This window comes from Mastigoproctus giganteus, chromosome 5, assembly GCF_048544385.1.
Source record: "Mastigoproctus giganteus isolate SK-2022 chromosome 5, ASM4854438v1, whole genome shotgun sequence".
NCBI lineage: Eukaryota > Metazoa > Arthropoda > Arachnida > Uropygi > Thelyphonidae > Mastigoproctus > Mastigoproctus giganteus.
The window spans coordinates 99423045-99448062 of NC_143579.1; the positions used below are offsets into that span (position 1 = coordinate 99423045).

General features: G+C 36.4%; 1 protein-coding gene across 3 annotated transcripts in view; it reads left to right on the plus strand.

Moving 5' to 3' along the window:
- The window catches only part of LOC150085583 (phosphatase and actin regulator 2-like), a 462740-nt gene that overhangs the window by 98969 nt on the left and 338753 nt on the right, over nt 1-25018 (plus strand). For 2 of the 3 annotated variants that reach the window (XM_090373361.1, XM_090373362.1), the window contains exon 4: nt 9674-9787. The exons of the other annotated variant lie outside the window; for it this stretch is intronic. In XM_090373361.1, coding sequence (XP_090229487.1) covers nt 9674-9787 — 114 coding nt within the window. The remainder of the gene's footprint in view (nt 1-9673; nt 9788-25018) is intronic. 3 annotated transcript variants of the gene reach the window in all.

The window sequence follows — 25018 nt, forward strand, 5'->3', positions numbered from 1 at the left end:
TGTCAGACACCTACTCTAGAATTTAAAAAAAAAAAAAAAACTACTATTTCATATATGGAAAGTTCCAAGGTTCAGCACCAGAAGATAGTTTTTATTCAAAATGGGTTGGGTTATCTCATTTTGAATCGATGAAATTTTAAAGCTGAAATTACTTTTCTAATACCTCTCACCCTCATAATGCAGATTGAGTGTTTTCAGATGTGTCAAAAAGAACAGAACAGACTTTGGGTAATCTTATGTCAAATAAAATTTCATTCTGTTTTGGTTTTAAAATGCAGAAAATTGAGTCTATATTAATTGAGCAATTACATTTATGGGGAAAAAAAAATAAGTGAGAAAGCTACTGCTGCTTTTTTAGTGTTCCACATCAGGCCAAATAGTAAAGAAATGCATTTCATATTTTGCATGTTTTTTGATGGGTATGTTATAACTTTATATTGGACGTTCTTTTAATTAGAATGTATCATTTAATTTTAACATACATTAGCAGTTCAAGCCATGTCAGAAACAAACACCAAGAACCAGTACATTACTCATTCACAACATCTTTATTCTTAATTTAGTGGACTTTAAATTAAGAATAAAGATGTTGTGAATGAGCCAATTTCTCAATTGGCTATTTAACTTCTAAGCTACATAAATTCAAATTGAGGAAGGATAGTTTCAGGAGATGTGGAGGCTTGCCTTCAACCAGTGGGTGGTTGATTGTTGGAACAAATTTCCATCTGTTGTTGTGGAAGTGGGTAGTTTGAATAAATTCAAGGAAGAACTAGGCAAATTATTAGAGGGAATGGGCAAGTGATGTGGGAAGGGTTTTTTTATTTACCTGATGCTTCATAAAACTTGCTTTTTTTTTTTTTTTTTTGCATCATATGCCACCACCACTACTACTAATAATAATAAAAATTATTTTAGGGGTATATTCCTTTTAAGTACCCTTATTCTTAATTTAACTCCCCTTCCCTTGTTACTGTAGTAATGTGTTAGTTTTGTTTGTGTTTACTTCTTATTTGGCTTTAGCCATTCCTAACATATTCTTATATATTTAATATTTTCACATTTTTATTATATCCAGTAATGTGTGTTTGGTGATTCATTACTGCCATTAATGCTTGTATCACTTATTTTGTACTTTCTTCCTTCAATTGATTTCTTTATTTTTGTGTGAGTTGAAAGCTGAGAAGACAAGATGCTTGTTGACATTAGACTTGTTTCTGTAGATCGTAATTTTCGGGAAACATCTTTAGGATGTTTTTCTAAAAAAACAGAAGTAAGAGGGATAAGTAAGGAAGAAAAAAGTGAGTTTCTGTAAGTTTGGAGCTGGGCATTGGATGGATATTGGTTGGTTGTGGCATATCTTCAGACTGGTTGGAAGAGAGTGGGGGAATTACAGATGCCAGTTCAGAAGGATGCCCATCATAATGGGAATTCTTCTGAAATGGCATCTATAAAAACTGGCAACTTTAGCTATAAAAAAGCAGAAACTAAATCTATGATACTTAAAGTGGAGATACTTTGTAAGAAATAGGCTATTAATTAACTAAGAAGTAGTGTCAAGAACAAAAGAAAACCCAGGTTTTTTTGATTCAGCAATATTTTTGATGTGCTTAGGGTAATTCCTAACAGAGATATCTGATCAGATCTCTAGAAATCTGAGTGCTATTGAAGACGAACATGGAGCACAAACAGCCTCAAGAAGTTGACCTGTTCTTCAGATAGGCTTCTGGGGTTGGGAATATTCATATGCATAATAACTGCACAATCCTACACCAACCATTATTAAATAAATAGTGTTTGTTATATTAAAATAATAATGATGCAAATAAATTAAATAAATAGAATGATATAATTCCACTGGATAAAACTGATAAAAAGTAACTGTCTGTACAATAAAATATGAAATTTTTTAAACTGCAATAAATAAATTTCAATAAACAATGTAGATAAAACATAGGATGATAAAAGTGCTAAAACACCGTTGCTTTCTGAGACATCTGCCTCCTTTTCAACAGTGAGGTTTATCATACAGCACATCCTTAAATATCAGCAGGCTCTTGGTTCTCAGCACATTTCTACAGGAGCATGGGCAGTATTCCCCCATGTGCACTGGAACTGGAAATGGCTCGGGAGTGTGCCAAGTAGAACCACTCATCCCGTACAAGAACCACTGCCTTGAAGAGGGGACGAATGTAGATTTCTCTGTTAATGGTATTGCTCTCAGAGGAGCAAATCTGCAAGCTCTCGAGCCATTTGGGAGGAGTACCATCAAATCTCCCTGGACAAAACTGTTATCGTTGACTGGGCACAGATTTTGGGACCACAAATGGCTCAAGAGCTTGCGGATTTGCTCCTCTGAGAGCAATACCAATAATAGAGACAGGGGAATCCGCATTCATCCCCTCTTCGAGGTGGTGGTTCTTGGATGGGATGAGCGGTTCTGCCTGGCACACTCCCATGCCATTTCTGGTTCCAGTGCACATGGGGAGAATACTGCCCATGCTTCTGTAGAAACATGCGCTGAGAACCGTGAGCCTGCTGATATTTAATGATGTGTTGTACAATAAACCTCACTGTTGAAAAAGGAGTGGATGCCTCTGAAAGCTACGGTGTGTTTAGCACTTTTATTGGTTTTATTATCCTATGTTTTATCTACATTGTTTATTGTAATTTATTTATTGCAGTTTAAAAAATTTCATATTTTATTGTACAGACAGTTACCTTTTTATCAGTTTTATCCGGTGGAATTATGTCATTCTATTTATTTCATTTATTTGCATCATTATTTTAATATAACAAACACTATTTATTTTATTTAATAATGGTTGGTGTAGAATTGTGCAGTTATTATGAAGTTGACCTGTTTGTGCAGGACCAAGTTTCTCAAACTGGAAGGGCAGTGTGTTATAATCTTCAAAACTATGGATAGGATTTCCAGTCAGTGGAAGAGGAAAAGGGTGGGAGAAAGAACCAAGGAAGAAGGAAGAAAACTGGATATCCAATTCCAAAAAAATAAGTGAGATTGCTTTTATGCCAAAGACGATCAAAAGCCTTAGATTATGTCATAAAATAAGCCAAAATATCACCAGTGGATCAACACTGTTGGAATCCATATTGGCAACCATTGATCAGATGGAAGGTATAGTTAGGAGTTGGCAGTTAATGGATTTCTCTATTAACTTGGAAGGAGTAGAGGAAAATATGATTAGACAATAATGGCAAGGGATTTGTCACTATTTTTAGAAATTGCTGGATATGAGCAAATTTCCAAGCAGAATAAAAAACAAAACAAAACACCAGTGGAATGAGAAAGTGGAAAGAGGTGACACGGAACAGGAGCACAGGTTTTGAGAACATGTGGACAAATGCCATTAGGACTGACATAGAGCTTTCTTGGCATCAGGATTGTTCAGAGTTCTAACAATCTTTTGTTGGAAGAGACCCTCTTTAGGAAGTGGCTGGATGTGAGCAAATTTCCAAGCAGAAGGAATTAAAGAAAAAAATGTGAAAAAGAAACAATGAACTGTATTACAGGTTTTGACAACAAGTGCTATCAGAATCTGGAGCTTTCTTGACATCTAGATATTATCAGAATCCTTTTAATATCCTTCTCTTGGAAGACCACAGGAGGCATTGAGTGGAATGTACTGGGAACGGTAGGAGCAGGTTTACCAAGATCATCAGTACAAGAGTTAGAAAATAAATTGGATGCTAGTAAATAGTCTTTGGCTGAGGATGCAATAGAACCATCAGGTCAAAACAGAGGTGGAAGTATTGGTGGCCCAAAGTTGTGGCCAGTAACTCTGGCAAGAGACCAGAATGCCTAAGTACCATTTGGACAAGAAGCAGGTTTCCTGCTCTTAGCCTATTCAAAATTTGGATTGATTCATAACTGTTTTACAGTTGTTGCAAACTTTAGTTTAGGCAAAAAATGAAGCTGGAAATTTGGACACAAGCCAATTGCACTATGCTATCTTGAACAGCCTTAGCACATTTGTTGGAAAACCAAGGTTTAGATAAAGGATGAGATTTTGGGGTGGAATAAAGGATTTCATCCATACAAGAATAGTTTCACTGACATAATCTGACCAAACATTTGGATCAGAAAATTTAAAACAGTAATCCAACCACGAAAAAGGAGAGTAGAAATCATGCAGATCATCTGATTTCACATTCTGAGAATGGCCATGAGGGAGGATTTCCATTGGAAAAGAGACCAACTTGTGATCTGAAAGTACCTAAGAGGGCCATTAACATCGATCATATATTTGGAAGCATTGTTGGTGAGAAAAAGATCAAGGTTGTTTTGAGTGTGTGGTTAGGATTGTCTGGTATTCTGGTAGGTAAATGAACAAGCTGTATGAAGTCATTAATATTCACAAAAGCCTCAGCTCTACCAACTGGGTCTGTGCAACTAGAGAATTGAAGCTAGCTGGAGTTGTGCACATTAAAATAACCAAGGAAAATTTCCTCACTGAACTCTAAAAAGAATCATATTTCAGTCCAGTGACTGCTATCCAGCAAAGGGTCAATAATTGTCCTTGTATGATGCAAACTAGAAAAAGCAAATAATGAACTACATCCAAAATTGTAAAGTGTCATGGCTATCTATCCTCCATATAGTTTAAATAAGTGAACATATAAAGACAAATGTTGACCCAGTCAATCAACAGGTTAAGACCTGTTGTTTGAATCAGTTTGCATTTTTGTCTGTTAAAATTTGCTTATATAACCTGTAGAGGGCAGTGAAAATGACATACTCTATAGTTTTGAGTTTAGTTAATTCCTCCCTAACCCCTTTCTGTTTTGGATCATATAGTGATCAGTGACTAAAATATGATCCATTTTGAAGTTTACAGGTGCTGATATTGCTTTCAAGTTTTGTCCAGCAAGCAGAAAATCGACCTCAGAACACATGCAAATTTAACCCCAGGGCTCACATCTGGTGAGCATGGGCTTGGCACACCCAGGGTCCTGAGCTGGATATCATCATTCTTCTCTTTCTTGGTAATTCCTCTCTCTCTCTCTCTCTCTCTCTCTCTCTCTCTCTCTCTCTCTCTCTCTCTCTCAGGGTAACTTGGAATTTTTTTTTTTTTTTTTTGTCTGGTGTAGCATAAGCCTCAGACTTCCTTGCACCTGAACTGGATATCATCATTCTTCTCTTTCTTGGTGATTCCTTTCTACTTCTCTCTCTCAGGGTAACTCGGAAATTTTTTTTGTTTTTTTTTTGGCCGGTGCAGCATAAGCCTCATGCTTCCTTGCACCATATGGCTAATAATAATAATAATTTACAGACAATATACACTGAGCAACATGGCCTTAGTCACCGATGCTCCTAAAACCCAATAACATTCCTTTCAAGAGGTGGTGCTTGTAGATTCCTGGTTCTTTCTTTTTTTTTTTTTTTTCTTTTAATAAAAGTAGTGCCTATTTTTTGGTGGATGTATATGTTTGTCATCTTGGGTGGTTTATATTTGTTTTATTTTATGTTATTTTGAGTAAAGATGGCTCGGTACATAGAGTGGAATCGTACTTTGCCAAAGTAAAATATATATATATACACTTAGGCTATACTAAAAGTGAAAATATTTAATAGTAGCAAAAATGTTTTTTGGGACTACAGAAATGGGTGTGCATGAGAAATTCATTTTGTGTGGCTATCCACTCAAAAGCTACTGACGAAGTAGCGGAGGGATAGCCATGTGGATGAATACATTTTTATATTTCCTCCCTAACCCTTTTCTTTTCAAAATTTTATATCATAAAATCAGTGGAAGATAAATCACTTTCATTTGGTGGTTGAATCCAGAGACCACATATTGGATTGCTTTTTTATAATCTTCAGTATTGCAGGATACAAAGTGGCAAAACTGCAATAACTGCAGAACAAGTCTTTTATAAGTTATTTCTGCTGTCCTCCATAGTGAAGATGTACTAATTACTCTTAAACCTCAGAATCATGATTGCTCTAGCAGATTGATTGTTTTCCAAATCAGCATGTTGACTTGAAGGTTCTGGTGAAGGTGAAGCTACATCGCAAAAGACAACAGGAATAACTTGGCTGGAAGCAAAAATGTCATGAGTGAGCTATGTGCCTCTCAGGCTTCCACTACACTATGCCACCACTACATATAAAATTGAGATTAATGAAACCCCAGTTTAAATCTATAGATAAGAAGGAAGCTGATGAGGGAAGTTGTTTTTAGTACCTCATTTCAAAATTTCCTGAGATAACCAGTGGTGTTGTTGATGGGCCATGGAAACCAGAGAGCTGTTTTGAAAGATTAGTATTTGTAGTGGAAAATGATGCAAGCTTATAAAAGCATCAGCAAAAAAAAAAAAAAAAAACCCCTTCCCACATTACATGTCCACCTTCTCCAATAATTTGGCTAGTTCTTCCTTGAATTTATTCAAACTATCCACTTCCACAACAATAACAGATGGAAGTTTTATTCGAAGAATCACATCTGTCATGCAACATCCTTCAATTTAAATTTTTATCCCTCATATGTAGTAAGATATAATTTCACAATTTGTGTCCGAGAAGGAAGTGAAGACTTGATTAACACTCAAGGGTGCTGTGAAATTTTTTTAGCCAATTATAAATTGGATTGTGAGAAGATTGTCAACAAAATGCTTGCTAGTTTCAAAACACTAGGTTGCAACATTATTGTGAAAATTCATTTTTCTGCCTAGCTACCTGGGATATTTTCCAGAGAATCTTGGTGCAATGAATGAAAAATAGGTTGAAAGGTTTCACCAAGATATTAAGACTGTTGAAAAAAGATACTAGGGTAAATGGAATGAGGAGTATTGGCAGACTACTGGTGGAAAAAGATTCACATGATAAGGGGGGGAACCCCCCAAAAAACTGTGGAACCATTATATGAAGTGTTAATTGTGTAAGATGATTGGTGTACATAGTCACATGTACTTAGTACACTGTACTGAAAACTATCTTCAAAATATTTGTTTTAGGTACTGTATTTATTTTTCATTTTGCGCAAAAAAAAGTTGATGTGTTAGGGCAAAATTATAACAAATTTAGCATATAAAAATTGTACACTTCACCTGTTTGCAATAAAGAAAATAATTTTAAAAAAATGTACATCAGTGTTATTAATAATTTTGAAGAAACATTCTGGAATGCTATTCCAGCTAAAAAGCTTTTCTGTTATAAGTTTTTTGGATTTAGATTTCTAAAACTTGTAGCCATGAAATTTTATTAATAATGGAAAGATTAGTCACTTAGTTTAATAGAATTATTTTAATCTATTGCAGTTAAAATAATTCTCAGAAAAAAAGTTAATTATCTGGGAAGACTTAGTTAAAAATTGGCTGATCAGTTTGTAAATCCATATACCATATTTATTGGATTATAAGATGCACTGCAGTTAGAATTTTCTGAAGTTCTGAAATGAAAAATTGAAAAAAAAAAAAAAAAAAAAAAATTGCAATTAATATATTTAATATTTACATGTTTACTGAAGGGGAGGAGCAGTGATACATGACACAATAGCAATGGAAGACAAAAGTTGTACATGCCATTGAAGCCAGAAAGACCTTGTCACACTTATAACATGAAAAATACCTTGCTGGTATGACACATTCATTCTTTTCAAATAGGCTTATACAGTATTTACTGCGTTACTGGACATTTTAATTCCCTTTTTTTTTTTTTTTTTTTTTTAATGAACATCAACTGTCTGGGGTTTCTTTAATTGCCATGAACTTTTAGCCCTGTTGGCATTTGAAGTTGTGGTTTGGAATGTCTGCCCATTTGGTCAACTGCTTATACATAAAATGCCTTACGGTGGTTTGTTATTGAAAACTACTGCAGTTAGTTACTTAGACTACTTGGAATTGCAGCCACTTGAGTCTTCAGTACTAGGCACATTCTTATTCATTACCTTTTCTTGATATGCTGTTTAAACATGTATTTTACTGGATAATGTTTTCTTAATTTAAAAATTACTTATCTTACTAAAAAAATATTAAAGTAACATGATATATCCTTAATAGGGCTGGTTTCTTTTAGAAACCAACTTAGATGCTTCTTCCAGACTTTCTCTAATGATAACTTCATTTGTTTATTCCTTAGAATGAATAGAAACAAAAATTCCATATGTAATTTCATCCTTCACAGAGTTTATCCACTAAATATTAATGATGGTGGCAGTTTTGTGCCATCAGCATAGCATACTAAAATAATGAATCTTTTCATTTCCAGAAATTTATCACAATTATTTAATAATAATTTTTATTGTAAAAGAGAATACTATATTTCTCTAGCCATAATCATGCCTAGAGAAATATAGTGACATGCATAATTTAGCTATAGCTGCCTTTGTGCTATAGAAATCTTCACCCCAATAGCAAAATATTGTGCAAATTCTGTTCAATTACTTTACAGTAATTACCCATCCCAGTTAAGCTCATGGGCTGTAGCAGTGTGATATTTAGATTCCCTGATTTTCTTAGCAGGCTTGAAGTGGAGGGAGAGGGGATCAGATTGAATTATTTATTATGAGGCAGCTAAATTATAATGATATTATAGAGTACAATGTGATGCAATAATAAAAGTAGTGTATAAACACTTACAGATTTAAGATGGTAAATGGAAACTAATTAGTTTACAATGAATAAATTAGAGATGTGATATAATTAGTGAAAAAAGTATAGTACGAAGTCCAGTGTGAATTTTAAAGGTTACACGAAGTTTTAGTGAATTAATGAGACAACTATGCCAGTTTGAATTACAGTGGCATGCACCACATGTCTACTCCTTTTTGGTCATTTTGTCCATTTCTTCTATCTGTTCAGTTTAAAAACATGCTTTCTTCTTTCATTTGTCACAAACATGATAAAATCTTTGTTTTGGATCCAACTTATATTGTACTACTCTGATTCTCTATAAGAATATCAGTGATATATCACCATATTTTTCCGTAGTAGTAGTAAAAATAACTACAAAAGTAGTTAATTTGTATCGATGCCATTAAGTCGATCATAAATGGAATGTGACTACCTTAACAAGTTATTAGTATTATTACACTGATTCTAATATACATGGAGTCTGCTCATTACAAATATCATTAAAATCCCAGTGGTGCTTTTTTTCCCCTACTCTTGTTTCATATATAGATTATTTTGGTGTTTGGCAGTTTCATTCTTTTTGGCATAGTTTACAGCTTATCTACAGAAAATATACTTGCTGTTATCTGTTATCATTAAATGTTTCTTCCTTGATATATCTCTTTTTGTGCTTTTGCATGTTTTATTATCTCCTGTTTAGTCTGTGGTATAAAAAAAACTGTTGCAAATATCACATTATATCCATCTTCTCATAAAGACCAACAAAAACTGTTTGCAATACTTGAAAATGAATGTTATTACTAAAATGGAAATTGAGTGTGAGTGCACCAGTAGTGTAAATTCTGATTGGACAGGATAGTATTGGGGATGTTGCTTAGTGGAAAATGTGTACTGGAGTATTGTTTTAGTGATTTGAGCAACAGGGAACTTTTGGCAAATTCTCCCCCCCCCCCCAAAAAAGTGCATTTTATAGTGTGATAAGTATGGTATTTCCTGTTTCCTTATTATAATTTCAGCTGCTCTAGTGTTATCACTGTTTGAGTAATAGAGAATTTTTGGTAATCAAATATATAATCTATAGCACTAGAACGGAAAATATCAATGCGTGCTACTAAGGAAGAACTAATTCAGAGGGGTGTTTTAATGCCAGATGCAGACAAACATAAAGAAAGTCCTGGTAGTCCCACAGAAAAGGGTAAGTAAAGGTTAACTTGAAAAAAAAAAGTTTAAAATGCATTACAGAAAAAAAAGCAGTAAAGTTAAATTATTCTATAAAATAACATGTAATGTGTAATATAGTTATGAAATTCAAAAAATTCTCTAATTAATAACCTTAGTTGTACTAACAGCATTATGTGAAAGTTAAGTGCTGTCAGAAGATGCATTAGATAAAACTTCATTGTAATTGTTTTTGATTAGTGTTGTAATTTAATTTTTTCTCCATTATTAGAAATACACAGGTACAATAAAGAAAATTAATTATATCATGGCCATTCTTGTTATGGTATCGTTCTTATAACTAGATGGCAAAGAGCTATTTTATTCATATTATTGAGAAAGAAGGGATCTTGCTTTGAAGTTGTGATTTTACAGAACTTTTTTATAGTTGTTCTCTTGTACAGTGATTTCAGTTTTTTTTTTCCTTTTATTTTCAATATCAGTATGAGTACTGCTACTTTTAAAATTTGGTTTTATATATTTTATTATCTCTGCTGCTGGGTTACTACTAAGTTTTATAAGATCATGTTACCTAGCTGCCAGGGGATTACACATTTGTTAGAAAAGACCGATGGAAGGAATTGCATTAATGATTAGTTTGCATTTTATTATTAAAAATTAATAAATATTGCAGACACTGAATTTTTAATGCTTCTTATATCGATGTATAAAAAATAAAATTTACTTATCCGTGTTGCATCGTCTGTGATGAAGTTATGTGTGAATTCCCTCCCCCAATTCAGTTCATTTGAAAAGTTCTTAGATTAGCCATGCTTTTTGGTGCTGTGAAGATGATGTAGTGGGGTGACTGGTACGGTATAACAGAGGTGGTAGGATTGAACTCTCTTGGACAGTATAATAATTAATTTGCAGTTGGGTAGAAGGTAAAGTACATACATTTTCCTGTGGTAGAGCAAATATTTTGAATGCTTTAAGGCAAAGATCTATGGTCAGACTTTGTATTGTGAAGCTGAGAAAAAATGATGAGGAGCTTTTCCAGCAAGCTTATGGAATGAATGTATCAAATGATGCATATTTATTTAAGGCAGTAGAGATATTTTAAGGATGTTTAAGGCTGTCATTTTGGGCACATAAATGCCTAAAATAACAGTAAATTATTACAAAAATAGTGTTATTTTAGGCATCCTTTCTTTTGATCAGTACTTCAGATAAGTTCACATATAAATTAGGGATAATTTGGTTAGTGGCCTGAAACTTATATATGTACAATATTCTCACATAGGAATTTTGCCAAAGCATGGTAGGAGGGAAATCGTGTCGAGAGCCTTGTCAATCAGTTCACCCCTGGAGTGATTTTGCAAGGCTCACAGGGTAAAGTTTTTATATCATAGTATTAAGAGGAGACTTTTTTTTTTTTTTTATAGATATGGAAGACACTTGCATAGGTGTGTAAGAATATTTGTTAATGATGTTGAGGCAGTTTAGAAAACTGCAACTTTTAGGGACACTCAGACTAATAGTTTAATGGCAGCCATAAGAAAGGATGAATTGATACTTGCATTGCTTTTCTTGGGATATACAATAAACTTGATAATGAGGAGAGGAGAGATTACATGCCTGCTGGAAATTTTCTTGAGATTATTAATTTTATGGGCTGTGTTAAAGATCACACCCACATAATTAGTTGGATTTGTTGTATTGCTAACTTTTTCCTGTGGTAGATTACCCTGATCCTATTCCACATTATATTTGCCAAATTTACCAAATGCTCTAATCCAAATGTTGACAAAACAGGCTTATCAGAAATATGTTATCACTATGTAGGGAATGTAGAATTTAAATATAGTGTGTACGACGTGTGATCAAAAAATGCGGGGACTGAAGTAATTTTGAGAAATGAAGTTTACAAGCTATTCGGATGAATCTCCTTCAGAATAATCTCCTTGATGTTGTATACACAGATTCCAGTGCTTCTGTAACCTCTGGAAGCATTCCTGATAAGCTTTTTTTATTGCTAATAGTTTTTGTATCATGTTCTAAATTTCCTTAACTTAAGGTTAATCCATAAATAATAAGTTAATTTTAATTTATTAAATGACCGTCCAGCAGTTTTTTTTTTTTTTTTTGTTAAAAACACATTTTTTTTAATATGCTTACCCTCAGTTGCTGCAAATCTGTGACATTTCAAGGGGGGATTTAAGCTTGGGGGGGGGGTCCTTGAGGTTGTCACAGACATTCTCTCAGATATGCCAGACAAGCTGTACTTGCTACAGGGGAGTCTAAAACGCTGATGGAACTAATATTCGGGTGACACTCAAGTCAAGTGGACCCAATTTCAGCGAAGTCCGGACGGTCTGTGACAGCCAAATCCTCTGCTTGCACCTTCACGATGGTGGGACTGTTAGTAATCCTGGGTATAACTTCCATGCACAAGTGCATGGTGGGTGACCACCCAGGTGTGAACCAACGTAAGCAGGGGTTGAGGTGTGGTGCCCACACCACATGGAGAAACGCCGCCCCCTCTATGTTACCAGGCAGTACTAGGTGGTAGATGACTCTCATCAACCGGTGAACTACCACCACTTTGCTTATTGGAAGCTTGAAGTGGTGGAAATCATGTTTAGTCTCTAGAGCTAAGTTCCTGTCAACCCTTCCCTATTTCTTCCATCATGCAGTATGATTGATGACTTTTGAGGTTATAATGAACATCATGGCGAGATCCAATATTCCAATCCAATATTCTCTAGGAGGCTTCCGGATCAGCTAGTGTATAATCTTGCTACCTCTACTCTGCCAGATAGTGACTGGAGGGAGTCTGAGTAGTGTGTATGCGGGGGAGCATTGTCGAGGCCACGTTATGTCAAGGATCTGGGTATATTTTTACCACATATATGCCATATCCAAAAATTTCATTACTTCATACAGCATGTCCCACTCACTTTATCTTACTATTGAATACACCATGAATTGTCAAACTAATAGAGCAAGCTTATCTGCGAAAAGATCTAAACCTCCCAAGGACTTCCTAATTCATTTCACAAATATACGTGGTCTCAATTCTAATCTCAACGATGTCCATTTCCACTTGCAGTCTGCCAAACCCCACGTACTTTTTCTGACAGAATCTCATTTATCGGTTGATTCAACTACTGCTCATCTCAGATGCCCAAATTATTCACTGTATGATTCCTTTTGCCTCAAAGGTGGTACTTGTGCATATGTCCATTCTGATATTCCCTGTCAGAGACTTGGCAATTTGGAATCTCCTCTCTTTGATCTTCTCTGGCTTAAAATCTCTCTACCTCATTGTGTCAAATTCATCTGTTGTCTCTACCGTTCTCCCAACTCCACTAATCACTTGGAGCTCTTTGACTTCCTCTCTTTGCAACTTGACTTTCTCCAGTCCAAATTTCCTAATAGTGAGGTAATTTTCCCTGGTGATTTTAATGTTCACAACTCCAGCTGGCTTTGGTTTTCTAGTCACACCGACCCAGCAGGTCGAGATGCTGAGGCTTTTGCAATTACTGATGACCTAGCACAGACTGTTCATTTACCTACAAGAGTACTGGACAATCCTAATCATACAGCCAATACGCTTGAGCTTTTTCTCACAAACAACCCTTCTAAGTACACGGTCGAAGTGAGAGGTCCTTTAGGCACTTCAGATCACAACTTGATGATCGTCTCTTCTCCAATGGAACCTTTATCTCATGGCTATTCCCAACCTCGTGTTGTTTGGCATTACAAGAATGCAAAATGGGATGACCTGCGAGACTTCTTTCCTTCTTTTCCTTGGTCAGATTACTGTTTCAAAACTTCTGATGTCAACGTTTGCTCAGATCATGTCAGTGAAATTATTCTTGTAGGAATGGAATCCTTTATCCCACACTCTACTTTAAAATCTCGTCCTTTATCTAAACCTTGGTTTTCCAATAAATGTGCTAAGGCTGTCCAAGAGAAAAATGTTGCATATCGTAATTGGCTTGTTTCTAATTCTTCAGTTTCATTTTCTGCCTACATCAAAGCTCACAACAATCGTCAAGCAGTTATTAATCAGTCCAAACTAGAGTTTGAACAGGCTAAGAGTAGAAAACTTGCTTCTTGTCCTAATGGTAGCCGAGCATTCTGGTCTCTTGCCAAAGCTATTGGCCGCAACTTTTGCCCATCTCTGCTCCCACCTCTGTCCAAACCAGATGGTTCTGTTGTCACTTCAGCCAAGGATAAATCTGACCTGCTAGCATCCCATTTTTCTTCCAGCTCATGTATTAATGATCTTGGTAAAACACCTCCCACCATTCCCAACACGCTCCATTCAATGCCTCCTGTGGTCTTCCGTCAAAAGGATTTTGATAAATCTTGATGCTAAGAAAGCTCCAGGTCCTGATGGTATTTCTCCACTTGTTCTCAAAACCTGTGCTCCTGAACTTACTCCTATTCTTTTCCGCCTTTTTTTTCACTTTCTTATTCCAAAGGTGTTTTTCCTTCTGCTTGGAAATTTGCTCATATCTAGCCAGTTCCTAAAAATTGTGACAAATCCCTCCCATCCAATTATCGTCCCATTGCAATTACTTCTACTCTTTCTAAAGTAATGGAGAAATCAATTAACCGCCAACTCTTAAACTACCTAGAAACCTTCCGTCTGATCAACGATCGCCAGTATGGATTCCGTCAGTGTAGATCCACTGGTGATATTCTGGCTTATATTACCCATTTATGGACTAATTCAATGGAAAGGTTCGGTGAAACACAAGTAGTTGCTCTTGACATCTCTAAGGATTTTGATCGTGTTTGGCATAAAGGTCTTCTAAACAAGCTTCCATCTTATGGTTTGCCAACTGTTTTTAGTAATTGGTTACCCAGTTTTCTCTCTGATCGCTCACTGAGGGTGATGGTAGATGGCTCTCTGTCTTCTAACTTCTCCACTAATGCTGGTGTCCCCCAAGGTTCAGTTCTTTCCCCCACTCTTTTCCTCTTGTATGTCAATGACCTTCTTCCATTGACTGGAAATCCCATCCATAGTTTTGCTGATGATAGCACATTGCATTCAACTTTCCATTTTGAGAAAACTTGTCCTGCTCAATCAGCTTCAACTTCTCGAAAATCTGCTACCGATTCCTTAAATGCCGATCTTCAGGTAATTCTCCAGTGGGGCAAAGACAACTTAGTTGATTTCAACCCTTCTAAAACTCAATCTTGTCTTATATCTCGCAAAAAGGATTCTTCTGCTCCTATGCTTATCTTTAGTGACACTCCGATTTCTAGGCAAAATGATATATCTCTTTTGGGGATTACCCTGACTTCTAATCTCTCTTGGCACAAGCACATTACAAATATTGCTTCCTCTGCATCTAAAAAACTTGGTTTTCTCTTTCGCGCTTGGTATTACTTTTCTTCCAAACAGCTGCTCACTCTATATAAATCGCAAATCTGCCCTGCCATGGAATATTGTTCCCACATCTGGGGTGGTGCCCCTAAAACCTCTCTCAGGCTTCTTGATTCCATTCAGAAGAGGGTAGTTAGGTTAATTAATGATTCATCTCTAACAGAGTCTCTCCACTTGCTTTCTCATAGACGTACTGTTTCTGCTGCATGCCTCTTCTACAGATACTTCCATGGGCACTGTTCTTCTGAATTGGCTTCTATAATTCCCGCTCTCTCTTTCAAAACAGTCCGAACACGTGCCGCCACCAGCCAACATCCATTTACTGTCCAACTTCAAACCCAGAGAACCAACTTTTCATCTTCCTCATTTATTCATTCAACTGTCGTTTTCTGGAACAACCTTCCTTCATACGTATTTCCTGAAAATTACAATCTACAGAAGTTCAAGTCCAATGTCAACAAATATCTTCTTTCGTCTTCTCAACCTCCAACCCAAGCACGGTACTAAGTACTATAGGTTCTAATACCTCTTGTGTTTTGGGTTCACAAAAAAAAAAAAAAAAGAGCTAAATCCAGTGAGAATGTTGAATGGGGGACCACAGTGGTGGGGTTGCTTTGCAAGAAATTCATGAATGGAAAGTGCCAAGTGCACAGGGCATTATCAGTGAGGCAAGTTTCAGTTCACTCGGTCCACCTTTCTTGATGATTCCTCCAAACAGTAGAACTGTTTTGCATTGTTCCTAGTTCTCTATTTTTTTTAATTTGATATGAATTGTAATGAAGAACAGCTGTGTCAAAATAATAGAAGCACAATTTTCACATGTTATTTAAGTTTGGCTTCTTTGTAGCAGATGGAATCTTCCTTTTCAAGAACTGAGCCTTTGTTTCTGGATGATAGCCATACAGCAGTGGCATTCCTACCATGATTGGAACAATTAGAAAGTGTCAGTGCCCATGTTTATGGGGTCCAGGTCTGTCCTGATTTAAACACACACACACACACACACACACACGCGCGCGCACACACACACACACACAGTATATATAAATATTGCAGAAAGAAAACTATATTAAATAATAATATATTATTATTATTATATAGTAGTAGTCGTCATATGACAATATTAACAATTAGAATTACCAAAAACTAGTGACCATAAACTTGCTGACATAGTTTACATTTGCTGCAGTGCAGTTGGAAACCTTGCATGTGATATTTTTGATACTTGTTACAGTAAAATTTTAATGTTATAAGCAAACTTGATGTCTGTGGTCTAAAGACTGAAGGTAAGCGTATTAAAAAAACTGTTTTTAACAAAAGTGCTGGACGGTCATTTAATAAATTAAAATTAACTTATTATTTACGAATTAACCTTAAGTTCCAGGAAAACATTGACAAAAAAAGGAAAAGGTTTAGAATCCCTTATTTTTAATGGAACTTACCTCCTTAGCTATTTGTTTGGCTGGAATAAAAAAAAAAAATAATTTAGAAGGTTTATGAATATTAAAAATGATTTGAAATGAAATCCCACTGAGGAAAGTGCACTTTTCTCCAATGTTCATTAGAGACTTTCTCTATTCTAAAAAAAAAAAAAGTTGATTCTACAGTTGTTGGTTCCACAACTAACAACAAATGCTTTTCTCTGTGGGATTTCATTTTAAATAGTTTTTAATATTCATAATTGTTCCTAATTATTTTTTTATTCCAATCTAATGCAAACTGCTAAGGAGGTAAGTTCTGTTAAAAATAAGGTATTCTAAACCTTCCCTTCTTTGTAAATTAAAAATAATAAAATACTGCAAAAGAAATTCTATCGAGCAAATCAGATTAAATAATTTCACTATACTAGTAATTGAACAAAAAAAAAAGCCACAAAAATGGACCTTAAAGAACTAATTAATGATTTGTTAAGCAAAGGCAAGGAAGATAATTTTAAATAAGAACCAAGTTTATAACATAATTATAATGTTACAGATTATTAAATTGCTTATTTTGATATGACAAGTTTTTTTTTTTAACATTTTTTTATAGCTTAGGTTTGTTGAATATATATATTTTAGAATTTGAATCAATTTTCACTGATGAAAGACCCATCACAATGAGGAGAGACTGTGTGAGTGGGGCTGAGACATATGAAATTAATTTCAAAATTACAGGTGACTGTTTATTAGAAAAAATTTTGAACTTAAAGGTATAACTCCAGGAACCTTATATATAAGGTTCCTGGAGTTAGTAGTAATAGAGGCATGTGATGCAAGAAAGCAAGTGTTATGAGCTTATGTAGCATCAGCCAAAAAAAAAAAAAAAAATTCACACAACCATTCCCTCTAAAAGTTTGTCCAGTTCTTCCTTGAATTTATTTAAACTATCAACTTCCACAATGACAGATAGAAGTTGGTTCTAGCAATTAATCACTCGTTGACTAAAGGCATATTTCTGTACATCTATTCTACAACTGTCTTTCCTCAATTTGAATTTATGCCTCCTCAGGTTTGTAATCTAAGCAACCTGAAGAATCCCATCAGAATTCAGCGTGCTGAACCCATTCAAGGCTTTATACACCTCACTCAGATCGCCTCGCAGGTGCCTAGTATCCAGCCGCTGCATTTTGCAGATTCTTGGTAAGAGCCTTTTTTTGGTAAGAGGACCCCTTCGTTCCCCTCACCAATCTTGTTGCTCTTCTCTATACACACTCAAGCAACTCAAGTCCTTCCTAAAATGAGGCCTTCAGACTTGTATGCAGTACTCAAAGCATGGCCTGACCATTGTTGCCTTATACAAACGGATAATTACCTCCTTTTCCCTGCTAGCAAAATTCTTGTATATCGTTGACAATACCCCTTGGTCTGCTCTGACAGCCTGTCTGCATTGCTCAGAAAACTTCATATCTGACTTCACAATCACTCCCAGGTCTTTTTCATTTTCTACCAGAGCAACGTTGTGATACTGGACACACCCATATAGCATCCACATGGCAAGGAATGGGCAATGTTTGGCCCCACTAGGGGCCTGAAGGCCAATAAGCCGGACAAACAATGGGCACAACACATCACACTGCACAGACATGGCCCACACACTTTCAAGTCTCTGACTTGACAGTGTACTGTCCTTGATACAGCAAACACACAGAGATGGAAGAAATCCCAGGTGCCATCTGACACGAACATACCTTATACCTAAGTGCAGTACCACACAGCTGGTATGTTTCTCTGGGGTTACTTCGACCAATATGCAGTATTTTGCATTTGCCAAGGTTAAACTTCAGTTGCCACTTCTTAGCCCATCTGCCCAAATTATCTAGATCCTGTTGCAGTAGCACACTGCCATTACTGTCATTAACAACTCTGCCAACCTTTGTATCATCTGCAAACTTCGACATTAAGCCTGATATACCTTCATCAATATCATTGATAAATATACAAAACAACAGTGAGCCCCCAACACCAAACCCTGTGGGACTCCCCTAATAACATTAGCCCACAAAGAGCAGTGTCCATTGATTACCACTCTGTCTTCTCCCACTCAACCACCCTTTTATCCATTGTAGCAACTTACCCTTAATACCATACCTGTCCAATTTGTACAGAAGTCTTCATGTACAACAGTATCAAAAGCTTTCCTGATATCAAAATTATTTTTGACATTGTTCTCTTTTTAACCACATCATAGTATCCAGTAAATTGGTCAGACAAGACCTCCCTTTAACAAACCCATGCTGTGTCTTAACTATTATTGCAGTCTTGTCTAGATGATCCTGCAACCTCCTTTAACCAGTGACTCCATTATTTTACTTGGAACAGAAGTTAAACTAACTGATCTGTAATTACTCGTGTCACCCTTAGATTCCCCCTTTGTGATTGGGGATACATTTGCACATTTCCAGTCCGTGGGGAATTCCCCTAAGTCCAAGGACGCTCTTGTAATTATGGCTAAGGGGTTGCGTAGTTCCTTTGCTGCCTCCTTTAATATAACTGGATAGATCCCATCAACACCGCGTGCTTTTCTTAGGTTTAACTTCAACAATTTCTCCTCCACTTTGCTCTAATTTATTACAAAATCATTAAGCACCCTGTTACAGTTTGATAAATTTCTGTCATTTTCCTCCCTTAATCACCCCTCATGTGTGAATGTAGATGCAAAATATTCATTCAGTTTGTCAGCTATCTGAGCAGGATCATCAACAGTTGAACCATCGATATCAAGTGGTCCAATCTGATTCATCCCCTTCCTTTTGGAGTTTATATAAGTAAAGAAGTCCTTGCTGGATTTCTTAGCATCCTTTGCTCAAGATTTCTCGTAATCTGCCTTCGCTTGTCTAATCTCCTTTGTGACTTTATTACAGACTAGGTTATATCTGTCATAGGCTTCTGTGTCACCTGGTAATTTGTATGCATCTTATGCATTTTTCTTCTCTGCCACGAGTCTCATTAGCTCATCTGACATCCATTGAGGCCTAAACCTTGAACAATATTTCTTAATTGGTATGAAAAGCCTAGTAGCTTCCACAATTAATTCCTCAAATGCTTCCCATTTAGAATTTGCTGTTGGTAATATCATCAGTTGATCCCACTGTACTTCAAAACATCAAAGGCCACTGCCTTTGATGTTTTGACCTGCACTTCAAATTCATAAAATTTATTTACTGTACTTCTAGCATTTGTGTATATGCAAGTATACATGAATCTATTCTTATTCTTAGTTACCCTAACACAGCTCACGTATTTCTTTGTGTCATGATGACTGCCATCAGTCTTTGAAACCCCCAGCCCTCCATGCCACTGATTGATTTAACTCTCTGTTCCCACATATTATATCCCAGTATAGAATGGATAGTATTAAACGATCCACACAGTAGTGATCACTTTCCAATCATATGCAGAATCCAAACACTTCAAACATCATACCCTGATAATTGCTCAAAATGGAAATTCTCCAGAGCAGATTGGGAAAAGTTTTCAACCTGTCTTTCTTTTGATAGCCAATTGATCAGACTACAACCCATTGATGATGTCACAGAGCATATTACCAGGCAAATACTGACCATTGCCTCCGAAGCAATACCTCAAGCCTCCACGTGTAAACACAAAAACCTTAAACACTGGTGGAATGAAGCTTGTACCAATGCCAAAAAGGAAAAAAATAAAGCTTGGAACCTGTTCCGGAAGTTCCCAACTACCAACAACTTAATTCAATATAAAAGGCTAAAGTCAAAAGCTAGACAAATTAGAAGAAAAGCCAGAAGGAATCATGGGTACAGTTTGCCTCTACTATTACAAAGGTTACTAGCAGTCGTCTCATCTGGAAAAAGATTCAGCAATTAAATGTGAAATATCCACCTCTTCCTTCTTCCATCTTAATCAAAAATGGACAGGAAATTTCTTCTGAAGAAGAAATAGCTAACGCCCTTGCAGAGAATTTCTACCAAACATCTGCCATGTCAGCGTATGTTAACTCCTTTCTTAAAATCAAAGCACTCCTTTCTTAAAATCAAAGCTTTGGCTGAAAGGTACAAAATAAAATTCCATACTACCCAATATATTGCCTATAATCAACCGTTTAACCTATTTGAACTGCAAACAGCATTAAATAGATCACCCAACAGTGCAACTGGACCTGATAGTATATACTATGTAATGCTGAAACATATAAACAGTACGGCCTTGAATTTACTATTAATTTTCTATAATTGGATTTTTCTTGAAGATACATATCCAGCTTCCTGGCATCATTCCATCATTTTAGCCTTTCCTAAACCAGGAAAAGACCACTCACTTCCAGAAAATTACCGACCTATTTCTCTAACCAGCTGCCTAAGTAAAATCCTAGAAAGAATGATACACAGACGGCTTACCTGGGTTCTTGAAACTAAAGCACTGATGAACAACAATCGGTTTGGTTTCCGACAAAACAGGGCCACTTTGGATCTAATGAAAGCAGAGACTAACATCCGCAATGCTTATGTCAAAAATGAACATCTTGTAATGGTAAATCTCGATATAGAAAAGGCTTTTGACACTACCTGTAGGTATGGCATATTGAGAGAACTTCATTCCATTGGATTGCGAGGGCACTTACCAGAATTCATTAGAAATTTTCTTCAACACAGAACCTTTCAGGTCCGCTACCAGATTCTACACTCAAGAAGGTGCTACACTCAAGAAGGTGGCCCACAAGGATCAGTACTGAGCGCTACTCTTTTTTCACTTAGACTGAACACCATAACACACAACATCCCAAATACTGTAGAACTATATATGTATGTGGATGATCTTACTTTATCTTGCTGTTCAAAAAATATTCATACCATTGAAAGACAGCTGCAACTCTCCATAAATAAGTTGGAGACATGGGCAATGCAGAATGGATATTGTTTATCAGATCAAAAAACAATTGCAGTTCACTTTTGCAAAAAACGTAAGCTATACCCAGAACCGGAACTCAGATTAAAAAACCATTTGATACCTCTCACCAGTAATCTTTGTTTCCTAGGCTTAATATTGGACACCAAACTGAACTTCATATCACATACCTCCGAACTGTTTGTCTAAAGAAACTTAATATACTTAGGTCCATTTCTGCTATGACATGGGGAGCTGATAGATGCACTCTATTACATTTGTATCATGCTATTATCAGATCTCGTTTAGACTACGGTGCTATTGTATATGATTCAGCTAGGAAAAGTGCATTAATCAGACTTAATACCATCCAACACAGTGCCCTTCGCATTGCTCTGGGTGCATTTAGAACATCCCCTGTTCAGAGTCTGTATGTAGAGGCACACGAACCTCCACTTCACCTTCAAAGGAAAATGTTGCTTTTAAATTATGCAGCTAAAATTCAAAGCCTTCCAGACCATCCCATTCGACCGTTGCTTTCCAACCCTGAGTGGACAGCATTCTATAACAGTAAACCGACTGAAAATAGACCAACTGGCATTAGATTAAAAGATTTGCTTCACACCTGGAATATTGATTTTGATAACATACTTCAAGTGAGCGATATTCCTGACCCACCCTAGTCTGTAAATCACCCTCATCGTGATACCCACTTTCAGCAATGGGGAAAGAACACCCTGGCAGATGAAAATATCAAACTACATAAAGAACATGCCCTCAACAATATACAAAGCTACCAAATATATACAGATGGCTCAAAAACAGGTTCTGCTGTTGGTGCCGCAGCTGTCTTTCCCTCTTTTACAGTCTCCATATCACTACCAGTTGAATGCAGCAGTTATACTGCTGAGTTATATGCAGTCAAACTAGCCTTACAGAATATTAACACTCTCCACAATGCTAGCAGTATAATATACACTGATTCATTGAGTGCAGTGTCTGCTTTGGGCAGTCAATTTTCAACATCACAACCAATTAAATAACAAATCATTTGCTGTTTAAAACCATCTACGAAGTAGGACTCATTCAGTGAAATTCCGCTGGATCCCAGGGCATTCTGGTATCTTAAGCAATGAGAGAGCAGATCAGGCAGCCAAAAAACCAAACAGTACAACACCAGCAAATTACCAAGTACCATACAGAGATTATTTGAAGCATATAAAAAAAGTCTGTATGTTTCAGTGGTCAGAAATATGGAAGACACAAAGTAATAACAAGTTGCTCCAAATCAAAGAAGAACCAGCGTTATGGATTTCCAGCTTCAGACAAAATAGACAGGAAGAAGTTGTACTAGCAAGACTAAGGATTGAACATACACACCTAACCCATTTGTTTCTACTCATGGGGGATGACCCACCTCAATGCACGCATTGTACACTACCACTTACAGTCAAGCGTATACTTTTAGATTGCCCTCGCTATTCCATTTCAGAAGTACTTTCCACTATCAATCACAACTGCAAGAACCGCTATCGCTTAACCACATGATTGGAAATAGTGCTAACCTAGCTACACTCTATACCTTTCTGAAGCAAATACATATATATGAATTCCTCTGATGCCAAAATGGAACACATTATATTACTTTAGGATAATAATATAGGACCTGGCACATTTTGGCCTTAGCTGCCCTTGTGCCCTTAAATATCAATACTATCAACCATGCCACTGCTCATTCTAATAGAAAGTGCAAGAATCACCTTCACTTCTGCTTGTGGCTACTTTTAACCTTTTAGTCTGAATCCTCCCAAGGTAGCAGTTTTCAAGCCCACCTAACACTGCCTCGATACCATCAGCAAACACTCTTGCACCCCCTTCTATTTAAGTGTATCCCATCCCTGTAGAAGCAGTCTCTCCTGTTAACAAGCACAGACCATGCTGAGAAAAATTCTACCCCATGAGCCTTGCACAATCCCTCCAGTGCTGAATTGATTGACAGGGCTCTCATCATATACACCTATCATGTCTAGGCAGAATTGCAGACACTTTCAAATTTAACCCTAACTCACGACTTTTTTGCAAAATTGACCTGTGCTTGTTAAGTAAATCTGCAGATCTTAATAAAATTAGTGCTAACGTGTTCAACAATATCACCCTTTCTGCCCTTAAAAGATATCTTCTCTACAACATCATCAACTTTTGTCCCTGGCAGACCTACCCTGCTCCTATTTATTTTATCTATCCTTTTTACAAAATATATTACCTATCTCCCTGACAATAGTCTCCATCAACAACTAGTTCCTGTGAGACCAACGCATTTTGCCTTGGGTATTGCTGCTGTGTTGACTGATGATCAAGTGCAAGCTCTGGCATTGATTGGGCAGCTACAGCTTAATGGGCCCCTCATTAATTTCTTCAAGGGCATCTATCCTACATTTCAAGCTCTCATAGATTCCCATCAGAATGCTGAGTTGGTGCCTAAATTCTAGACACTCTCTGCACCTAGCGCGCGCGCGCACACACACACACACACACACACACACACACACACACACACACACACACACACACACACAAAGACTTCCTCCTTGGCTAGATCATGTTCTGTTCTGTTCCAGAAAGTTCCGCAAACATTTCACAAGTTGCACATTTTTTTTTTTTAGGCTGTCATGCATTGGAGAATCGTTTCCTCAGTTCTCCCCTGAGTCACAGCACTCCTGCCACTTTGTGCCCATTGCTTTGCTGCTGGGGCATGATATTGAAAATTAATAAGATAAATAAATTTAATTTATTATCAATACGACACTATCTAATAGAATCCTAAATGCAGTGATATGTATTGTGCTGTCTAATTTACGTTAGAGCTACCTATTTACCACAATTAAAAATTTGAATTCCCTACAACTGTATACGAAAACAATGGCATCAAAATTCGAACAAAACAATGGTTTTACATATATTAAGTAGTAACCGACAAAGAACTCTATCTAAAATAAAAATAACCAGCATAACTAGAACTATAAGGCTACTTATAAAGTACAATAATAATAATAATAATAACAATTAAGTAAATAAAACGGCAAACACATCACTTTTTTTGGAGCCTGTAATTCACAGCTGTAATTTTTAAATGGAGTCAGCACCCCCAAGTTGATGTTGTTGGTATATATCCAGTAATTTTGAGGAAGGCAGGCAGAGACTTTGGCATTGAACCATTGAGGTTAATTATGAAGACATCATTTGACTTGGGAGAAATTCATTTTTGGAATGGAGAAGTGCCAGTGTATTGAGGCAGTTCTAAGAGTGAAGTTGGTAACTACAGACTTGTTAGTCTGACTTCAGCGTTAGGGAAAATCTTAGGCAATGTTTGAGTGCAATACAGTGACATTTAGGTAGAAAGGGCATTCTGAAAGATGCAATGTGGTTTTTTTTTGAGGGAAAGCCATATTTTACTAACCTGATAAGCTGTAATGGCAGTTACCTCTTTGAGTAAATCGCACATCAGCACACTGTGATCACTGCCACC